General features: G+C 38.8%; 1 protein-coding gene across 2 annotated transcripts; it reads right to left on the bottom strand.

Moving 5' to 3' along the window:
- Positions 1–577: 577 nt before the first annotated feature.
- Positions 578–10,010, bottom strand: LOC127639938 (follistatin-related protein 3-like). Of its 2 annotated transcripts, none has more exons than XM_052122285.1 (6): positions 9,736–10,010; positions 8,537–8,722; positions 4,431–4,646; positions 2,705–2,932; positions 1,689–1,759; positions 578–1,232 (listed from the first exon to the last, which is right to left on the bottom strand). In XM_052122285.1, exons 1-5 carry the CDS (start codon positions 9,812–9,814, stop codon positions 1,725–1,727), a joined length of 744 nt encoding a protein of 247 aa, XP_051978245.1. In that variant the 5' UTR covers positions 9,815–10,010; the 3' UTR covers positions 578–1,232; positions 1,689–1,724. The 2 variants fall into 2 exon arrangements, with proteins under 2 accessions (XP_051978245.1, XP_051978246.1); XM_052122286.1 differs by having other exon boundaries at positions 578–1,137; positions 9,736–10,009.
- Positions 10,011–10,674: the final 664 nt, after the last annotated feature.

Raw genomic sequence — 10,674 nt, 5'->3', positions numbered from 1 at the left:
TAGAAGTGACATGCAATGAAGTGGTTGCTTCATAAAATGTGCTTTTATGTAGAATTTGCTTTTAGAACACTATTGGTTAGGTTTGGTCAGGGGCGTCGATTCAGGGGGATTGGGGGCAGGTAACCACCCCAATAATGTAAACAAGCAAGGTCCTTACCAGCGTGATGATCGGCAGGAAGGTGATTCTTGGGGGATGGAATTCGGATGGTACGCCCTCATATATTGATAAAAGTTTAAAATGTAATTTAAAATGTTACGCTATATAAATATAATATTCAATAAATAGGACAATAGATAACAGGAAAACAATAAACATTTAGGCTACTTTAAACCTTACTTTCTATCAACATAACAACAATTATTTTCACACATTTTTAATTTGATTATCATTTCTATATTATCAATTGCAAAATTAATGTACAGTAATATTTTCAGTTTATTTATAGTCTTGTTTATGAATATCATATATTATTATTTTTATATTATCAATATAATTAAATGTTTTATACTAAAATGTTTAATTGATTTATCAATTTATCAATGACACATGAATAAACAAGAATCTTTAGAATCCCATTCCACAATATTAATTTTGTTTTTTAATTAAAAATCAAATGTCAGTAGATCATTATAAAAATAACGATGCATTGATAAAAATGAATTTCACAGTATACATTCAAATACTGCAAAAGGTCTCTATTTACAGGCAGGTTAAAATCTCTTATGAAAGGTTACGCATTTCAGTACAGTTTGTAACAAACACAATGATCATTTACAAAAATACAACTGTTGAAACCATCTGTCACTTATTCACATAACACCACACCATTTACTACTGGGAATTTGAATTTCTTCTTTTTGCCAATTCAATATATAACAAGGTCAATTTATCCGAAAACTTGGGATAGAAACAAAATAAAATTAAATAAAAAAAATAGCCCAACAATGTGAAAATCATTAAACAGTGGAATGTACTATACATTCTTTGACTTTCTCAGTGTTCTTGTAAAAACTGCTGCCATTAGACTGTGACTGGTAATTTCATTGCTTGGTGGGTGGCTCAGTTTGGTCTTCACGCCAATGTAGCATGCACTGCAGCACAAGGTCTGGAAGTGTTGCCGTTTTGGCTGTGTAATCCTTCAGAACACAAACAGTACACGCATAACACTATCTCAGTGAGTAAATAGTCTCCCATGTCCATAAGAATTTCATCCGTGCAGCTACATGGTTTCCTTCAGAGAGGCACATTTTAGACATTTATCCATGTACTCAGTCTGGCATACATAGGGTTGTATCATGTGCGTTGACATTATTCACTTCTGATATAAGTGTACATGAAAACTGAGACAAAACACACAATAAATACCTCGATATAGGCAACTGATCTATGGATAATATGGTGTCTCAAATGTGTTAAACATAAATAACACTGACTTAGTTACTTCAGTACTTTTCACCAATAAATAGTAGCTTTAATATATTTACAATATACACATTGTCAGTTCATCAGTTCAATTCTCCTTGTTAAAACAAATGCAGGTGAAGCAAAGGCATACGTTTCCGTTTAAATATACTACTGCATGCGTTTATAATACTAGTAGCAGTTCTTTGGTACAGAGGACCCTGTTGTGAGACTATATGGTTTCAAACAGGGTCTTTCATTTTATATGTGCCTTCATTATACGTACATGGAGCAGAATTTCTTTTGAGTAAAGCTGGCATCCTCAGAAAAGTGAATTTTCCTCACTGCCTTCATTACCTGCAAGACACAGCATTAAGTAGTTAAATTCACATCTCAAAAAAACTGACTTTACATTTTGTGAAACAATTTTGTGACACCACTCTTAATGCATATAGAATAAAATATCTAATTTTAATATTTACAAACAATGCAATTAGTAACACGTTAAAAATACATTAAAACAGCCCTAAGCTGGTTGGTTGATTTTAGCTATTTGTCAAGCCGGGTCAGGCTGGTCAGTTGGCTAGTATAAGAGGGGGTTTGGGCAATTTTTGGTCAGCAGGGAAATCAGCTGGCATCCCAATTAAACCAGCTCAGCACCAGCTTGGCAAGGCTGGGTGACCAGATTAAGCTGAAGGTATTCTTCAGTCAGACGCGAACACTTGGCATCTGCATACAGGACACGTGCTGGAGCACTGAACGCGTGTGACTCGATTTTTCTAACAGCACATACTCTGAGAGCACGGTATTTGCATGCATGTTAGTGGAAACAAACAATTGACCCATTGCTGTCACAAAGAAGCGCTAAAAGAAGATGTAATCACTGCTAAACAGCAGGAGACGAAAGTAGATACAACAACAGTGGATGTGCACATCAAGAGAGCGTGAGGTGGTCAGGAGATTCCTGCATTTGAATAACTCGAGTCTGAAGGAATACAAATACATCTTTATGTGTCTAAACTCCTGAAGAGATATTGTCCAGTATCCTGTTGCAGTCGTAGCATGCATGCGCCAACCGCCTGTGTGTGTGGGCACAGTCAAATGTAGTACACTTTGAAAGGCTAGCGTTCGACTGTACGCATATGCTATTCGCATCAAAACTGAAGTATACTTTGGGCTTAAGTTCAGCTGACCACCTTACACCACATGGACCAGCATGGAAATTCATTTTGGTTTAAACTAGTCTTTTCAGCATGAATAGCAGTGCATGTCTTTCGGGGCAGAACCTAGGTTGCTGCTTACTTCGGCAGTGTCCATAGTGGCGGACTCCTATGGAGCGACCCAAAAAGCAGGTAGCCCTACGCAGGTGGCAGGCACTAAGGTAAGTGATGTTATCATTGCCGCAGATGGTTTGCTCAGTGACCATGGGCATTGGGCATGGTGCGGTTCGGCACATAACACAGTGGGCGCTGTTGGTCTGGTCCGTCACACAGGTGTGTGTACCAGGGCATACGACATTGGAGCAAGACTCTGAAAGAAAAAGGGTCAAGGGTCTAGGAAACATGTTGAAAATACAAAACCATTGATTACAACAGATATCACCTATAGAGTAAAGGGTTTAAGTGCACAGTGACGTCACAACTGGTTTAAAATCACAACATGATCACACAGTGAAAATTGACATGCTGTTCTGTCGACACAGGGTCTGGTCCCATGGAAACCAGAAAGTAATTGTGTTCACTCTGAAACATAGATTCTTGTCCTGTTGAAACCAGGAAGTAATAACATTCTTAAATTGGCATGTGTGATTAAAAAGTTACATTTTAGTCACCTTAAAATTTGATTTTTACTTCACTTATGTTTAGGTTTAGGGTTGGGGTTACGGCATATGGTTAATAAAATTAGCATTCTTTTTGACTGTATTACATCATTTACAACTAAATTACAATTTGCTTTTGACACCATCCTATGTAAAAGATTTTGTGTGGATTTTCTCCCCTTTTCTCCCCAATTTAGCATGCCCAATTCCTAATGCGCTCTAAGTCCTCGTGGTGGCGTAGTGACTCGCCTCAATCCGGGTGACGGAGGACAAATCTCAGTTGTCTCCACGTCTGAGACAGTCAATTCGCACATCTTATCACGTGACTTGTTAAGGGTGTTACCGTGGAGACCTAGCACGTGTGGAAGCTCACGCTATTCTCTACGGCATCCACGCACAACTCACCACGTGCCCCACTGAGAGCAAAACCACATTTTAGTGACCACAAGGAGCTTAACCCAACATGACTCTACCCACCCTTGCAACCGGGCCAATTCGTTGCTTAGGAAGCATTTCTTACAAATAATAATAAATATAAAATGTTCATAAATAGGGGAAATAGTGTCCAGGGGGAATGGTGATCAAAATATAGAGGAATCTAGCATCCTCGCGGTGAAACTGGGTTCCGTGAAGTTCAGGGTAGTGTCCAAGGAATGGCCCAGGCATAAGCGGGGTTTGACAGCCTCAGCACTACCCTCCTGGATCCGTGGTGCGTTATCGTCTTCAATGGCCTGTCCTCCTAGGCCTGCGGCAGGTGTGAGGGGAAGCAGCCCGGACTTGAGCCCGTTGGCTGCAACTGCATCTTATTCAGCCGAACCATCCTCGCTTTGGTCCTGGCCATGCGAGGATGCCAGTGTGTGCACGCATGGAGATTTGAAGCCGGCTTCCCGAGAAGAGGTGCGCTCTGCGTATTAAAGACAGCGGTGATGAGCAGTATTCACATAAGGTGTGCTTCATCCACCACTGTCAAAACAAGGCTTATTAACTATGCACCTCTTCTCGCTCTCCAGCCCACTCCCATTGTGAACCTGGCTGAAGGACGGCCTTAAGAGGCGGGGTGACGATAACGAGAGGGAGGGGTGGATCGTTCCACCACATTAATCATACATGAGGGTGAGTAAATAATGATAGACATTTCATTCCTGGGTGCACTTTAAACTTAACAAAATAATGGACTGATTATATGGAACCTAAAAAAAACAATCTTACTTTTGCATTCTCCCTGATACATAATCTCCAGGTCAGGGTGACCTCTGCAGCGAGCCATCAAGAGCGCACACTCATCTTTGTACGAGTTCCCATCACTCCCACACACGCCATGTTTAGTGGAGATGTTGGAACAGTCTGGAGAGCATACGCACTGCGGACGTCCTGCCTTCATCCTGCACACCTTTCCAGGGCTGCAGTTGACCCCTTCACAGTTGTCTATAAGAGAAAGATAGAATATGATGTAGTAATATAAATGTTTAAGGATGTTAAGCACAGTATTTCAATATTGATTCAGTACAGTAAAACTGTGCTTACCACTTGGGTGGTAATAGCATGGTGTTAATTTTGGCATAGAAATATCGCTGAGTTTTATGAGCAAGGTGCAATCACCAAAAAGCCTACTTTACATACAGAGGAGGCGTGTTTGGACTAGAAAAAAAAACAACTTAACTAAAATCTTTTCAGCGCATTTAGCCCGTTTAAACTGGATTGAAGGTTTTAGTGAATAAGATGCACATTTTTGTGCTGAACATGCCAAAATGGCGCAACTGTAGTGAATTTACCCCAGAGTGTTCTGTGTTATTACTGTAAGATTTCCACATACATGGCAATTGACTTGCTGTCAAATAATTGCCTATTCTACTTCATTTAACTGTAAACAAAACACATCAGAAACCCATTGAGCGAGTCTGCACTTCTCCCTCATATTGAAACCCTTATCTCCCTACTCCTGGTTCCCATTCCTCCAAGTCCTTTAATTTCCTTTTGCTCCCCTTCCCTGTGAAGCCAAATCACTCAAATCAGATACCTCCACCTCTACTGGAAATCCAAACTGGTCTGCCCTTCGAAGAAAACTAATGTATGTGTCGGTTAGATACAAAGAGTGAGTTGAGATGTCAGGAATGCTTTGAAGCAGTTGACATTGAGAGCACACTGGAGAGGTCACTCAGTAGGGTTCACTAGTCCATATAGTTTTATGACAATGAAAGGCAAATGCCATGGAACAAACAATATAATAGGCTTTCACTTTTTCCCAATTGTCTAATGATACTGATTGTGTTTGAGGCTTATGCGGACCAGACCTCCAGCATGTGGAAGGAATTTTTCTTTGTGGTGAGCTGGAATTCAAGAGGGAAAGGCAACACAAGCCTGCTTTCCAATAAGCATTGGGAAAGAGTGAATGCCTTTCCCAATGGGAAGAGAGAAAAGGTCAGAAAAGAGCTTCTTTTGTGTCAAATATGATTGATTAATTTCATGCACAGTAAAAATAAATTTTTATTCATAGGCTTTATTTTTAATGACCATGTGCTTCATAAGTGCCATTTTCGTGCCGGCACAACTTGCCATTGTGCTATCTGTGGGCATATGTGTGCAAACGGTGTATGCTAATGAAGTGCTGCAAATCGAAGTTTGCTATTGTCCTGAAAAATAGGTCATTTTGCGCTCAGACGTCTGAGAACCATGTCTATTCTGGGTGCTAAGTCTAAACTCAGTTCCTGCATTTGCAGTTTAGTGATTCCACCAGCAGATGTTACTGTAACAGAGTTATCGGCCACATTTAATACTAGCCTCTAGCCATGATTTGTGTGTCAGTAGATCAATATGATTAATTATACTTACATTCTTTATAATTTAACACAGGATACATCCAATATGCCTGAGCACCACATTTTCAATGCGTATATAAGGAGCATGTTATAGAAATATGCCTAATATTCAACAAAGCAGAATTAAACTGCACTTGACCAAACCCATTCATGCTTAGCACGCTATTTCGCTAACCCACATTAACGGCTAAGACTTAGCTCAAGCACGAAAAATACCAAAACTTTACCGCCATGCTCACTGACTTTGTGCGTATGACGTATTACATGGCACTGCGCTTAAGACATAGCGGTCTTAAAATAGGGCCAGATATAGTGGATTGAATTAAAAATAAAATAAAGGGATAAATTAATGCAATAAACACACTGTAAAGTGAAAAGAAAAATGTTCAATTGTTAATTTTAAGAGCTATTTCTACCTAATATGATTCAAAGATCAGTCATGAAATTCTACTAGACACAAGCTGTTAGGTCCTTTGACATGTAATCTGTTAAGCCAATCAGCTAACAAGGTGCAGCTGATGGGTCCTTTGAAATGTTTTTTTGTTAGCCAATCAATTTGCATGCATTCTCTTTGTCTAACATTTAAATGGCCTCAGTTGTTTGCAGGTATTCACTGCAGCATCATATGAGTTTTTTCTCTGAAATCCTCCTCCACCCCAGCATCACTTGTCTAGATCTGCTTCAACGGAATTGTATGTATAATTGTGAAGCAGAAGCCTACATGCTTGATGCTACATGTATCATGTTTGTTGAATTGTGCAGCACCAGAAGCATGTCTTACATGCTCAACGTGGCATATCTCTGTTTTACCAGTAGCAAGTCTTTGTAATTGCTGTGCAACAGCAGCCTAATAAGTTCTAGTCTGCCATGACCAAACTTATTCCACCAAGACCAAACCCATCAACTTAACACTGGAGTTGTCGTGATTGAACTGACCAGTGTTGCCAACTATTTTCAATGGAAAGTAGCTAAAGCCTGCTCGAAAAGTAGCTAAATGTCGCCAGATGACATCATGCGTCATTAGCATATTAATAACGTCATCACGTCGTATTTGAATTCTGCCTAATTTGTCAGTGTATAATAACGGTTATCTCCCCTAAACCGTGCTCATACTGTTTTTATATAAGTATATAGCCGAATGTCCAGTAAAACGGTTCTCAATTACACATTTTCTGTTAGACACTGGAACGGAACTTAACGTTACATGTTTATGAGTTTGAAGAAGGTTTATTGTTGTGTTTGGATAAGTAAAATGTATAGAGTCTGTAAATATACGATCTGAAGTCTGAGAGTTCAGAAACCGAACCGGAATGAACTAAAACTCTGATTAGTAGTGAATATAAGCGCATGCCAAGAAAAAAACGGTCAAATTAAATGTTTTGAATTAAAACAAAGGAGAAGGCAGCTGCTATGTGATCACTGATTGGTTCCTGCTAACACAGCGTGCACATGCGCAGCTCATTCATGTCTATGTCCGCTGGCGTGCAGTCAACAGAATGTGCTGCTCCTCTCAGCCGCTCACTGAACAGAGCAGACGCAGCGGGGAAGTAAGACCTCACGCTTGCAGTACTGGCGATATTTGGAATTTGGAAAGTTGCTAAGGTTTGTCGAAAAAGTCGCTAGATTTGTCGCTAGTCGCTTTTTTGAAAAAATGTCGCTAAGGGGTCTGAAAAGTCGCTAAAAATAGCGACAAAGTCGCTAAGTTGGCAACAATGGAACTGACACATTAGTGATGGGAAGTCTGATTGATTTCTGCGAACCAGTTCTTTCAGACAGTTCGTTTTAAAAAAAAAGTCTAATAAAAAATACAAACACAACTAGAAAACGTACATTATTGATCATTTGTATTTGTCGTTGATTAAAAATGCCTACTTAATTCTCAGGGCCTTCATTTGCAAAGATTTTTTAAATACTTAAAAAATAAACATCTGTAGGTTTATAAAGGTTAACTGACATTAACATCTCAACACATAGCAAGTCCTGACAGTGGGACCAGCTCATTCTGTTCTTTTTGAGTCATTAAGTTTGACGTGCTGTGTAGCCAGTAAGTGCTTCAGCTGTGGGTATTGCATCATTATCGCAGAATTAATGTTCAACAAAATTAATGATTTTTTGAACCGGGTCGAGAATCTCACTTGCTGTGAATCGTCTCAAAATTATTAATTTTGAGAAATTAATATAACAAAATTATAGTATTTTTGTAAAGCTTTATTAAACTATATGCGCAATTGCTTTTGTAAAGAAAACACTCCCAAATCTAGATTTGGCCAAAGGTACAATTTTATCTTTTTAAATAAAAAGGATCTCAGCCCTAATTTCCAAGCAAGGAATGTTCTCTAAGAATGTTCTACAAGTTTAAAAATGCTAGTAACAGTATGAAAAGTATCAGGTGTCTGCGTGTGGTTGTCTCTCATTGGTATTAACATTTTGGAACATTACACAGTTGGACAACCCAGCCCTACTGAGATCTTAGTACAGAGGGTAAATATGAGTCTGAACCTTTGCACGGCTTGCAGGAAACTATTCCCAGGAATCCCAGCAGGCTGACTTCATTGATGGGCAGACTGGTATTGGACCAGGCAGTGTCCAGACGGCCAGCTGCACAGCACTCCTCCCTGCTCACGCCCCTCATGAGCACCATATCACAGTGGTGCTCTGGTCCCTGCTGCAACCAGCACATGCCAGCTACACACACATAGATTAAAAACATACAAAATCCAGAACAAAAATCAACAACACAGCACTGCCGTCAGCTATAAAGGACGTTTTCCCCTGTTCTTTCTCAGATGCACATGTGCAATTACAAAGTTTTTGATACAGATGCTAATAAAGTACTTCCTTTCACTTTTATTGGCTGTTACACAGAATTTGCCACTTCACTTTCACTGTATGGACAAAAAGATGCAATGAACGTGAATGATGACGGAGGCTGTCAGTCCCTAAAATTACAGCCAACTCTTGAGTAAACTATCCCAATATAACAATAAAAGGAATAGGAGCATTACACAGAAGCACAATCATTTTCTTGTGAAACTTTGAGAAAATATTTTAACTTAGGCTAGTAAATATAAGCATTGTTGTTGTGTGTGCATGCGTGTGTTAAGCATGTTTTATTCTCAAATGTTAATCTGACAGTGTGCCTGGTGAATGTGGACATGTTTAAATTATTAACGTTTAATGGGGCTTTGTTGTGCACAGCAGTTTGAACAGTGCAATAAATCTGAAATTAATTAACCCTTCTGGTGACACATGCAATATTAACATAACATCCTATTTGTTAAGATTACACTTTCTATTGAATGAGATTCCTTTCTAATACAAACATTGCCCTTTGATGTAATCATTTTCATGTATCAACCGTTCACTGGGCAATTAAAGATGGCAAACTGCTGGCAGGGTAAATCAAATTTAAATAGCACTGCTTCACTAAAACAATTAGTCTTTCGGTTGCATGTCCTCTTTACTGAAGCGTGTCCACCTGCGTGCGCAGCAGATATTTAACTAGCACTGAAATTAGTTCATTTGATTAATTTATTAAAATAAATAAATAAATAGCGACTGGAAAACTGTAGTTTCTGTGAGTTCAAAGTGTTGTTTTGTTCTAATTAACACGCTTTAAACCCGATTAAAAACTTCGTAATAATATATGAACGAAAAACTAAATTTTTAGATTTAAAAAAGCGTCTGGGTTTACTTACCGTTCGCTCGATGTTTTCCTAGTATTTCGCACAATGAAATAAGTACCACACAGTTTAAAATAGCCAGAAAGTGCATCATCCTGTTAAACAAATCTTCTTTGCACAGATGTTTGGAGTAACCAGCCTCTTTCCTTAGAAATACTTAGTTTGATATAAAGTCAGCTCAGACTTTTATTTTCGCGGGTCGTTTCCACTCGGTTTCGTGAATGGGCTTGTTGTGAGTGATTTCGGTCCGCCTCTGTATAAATATTTTGTTCGAGTAAATTATGCTTCTGGGATGGGCGATCATTCCAGCCAGTTACATTGCTGATGGAAGGGGTCTAGCTTGTGTAACTGAGTCAGTTCTCGGATACCAGGCTGAAAAACTCCCACACTTCATCCCAGACCTGTCTGAACTCTCTTAACCAGATTTATCATGAGCGTTTAGTGTGACGCTTGTCTCTACACTTTATTGGCTACTTACAAAGTCAGATACTCTTTCATTCTTTTCATTGTTAGCCTAAAAATGTGCTTCATGTGGTAACATCTACTTGATGTATTTAAGTCATACATATTGACGCTAATGAATCGACCTGAGTACACTTGGTTGCAAGAAACTCATTTTTAAGGGTTATATCGGTTATAATAGCACAACATTGTATGATATAAAAGTAAATTATAATCAAATATTAATATTGAACTTATGATGATAATCAGATGACATCTGAGGCTAATCGTGCATCTCAAACCTTTACATTTACTTGAGAGATGTAGCCTTAAAACACTAACTTATGATATTTTCAATGTATTTGTTTACTGCAGTACCCAATAACCAGATAGCACACATACATCCCAGATATGTCTCTTTTATATCTTTTGATCTGGAAAGCATCACAATGTAATAACCATCTGCTAAACAGCTTAAAAAGATCAGATTTACAAACATACCAAGGCCGGTAT

This window comes from Xyrauchen texanus, chromosome 48 (genome assembly GCF_025860055.1).
Source record: "Xyrauchen texanus isolate HMW12.3.18 chromosome 48, RBS_HiC_50CHRs, whole genome shotgun sequence".
Lineage (NCBI taxonomy): Eukaryota > Metazoa > Chordata > Actinopteri > Cypriniformes > Catostomidae > Xyrauchen > Xyrauchen texanus.
This window is presented reverse-complemented; position numbering and strand designations above follow the sequence as displayed.

Coding starts and splice junctions, on each gene's coding strand:
- LOC127639938 (XM_052122285.1), bottom strand. CDS start 9,814: ATGATGCACTTTCTGGCTATTTTAAACTGTGTGGTACTTATTTCATTG. Junction 4,647..8,536: donor TTCCTGCAAGCCGTGCAAAG/GTTCAGACTCAT, acceptor TTTCTCTTATAG/ACAACTGTGAAGGGGTCAAC. Junction 2,933..4,430: donor GTATCAGGGAGAATGCAAAA/GTAAGATTGTTT, acceptor TTTTTCTTTCAG/AGTCTTGCTCCAATGTCGTA.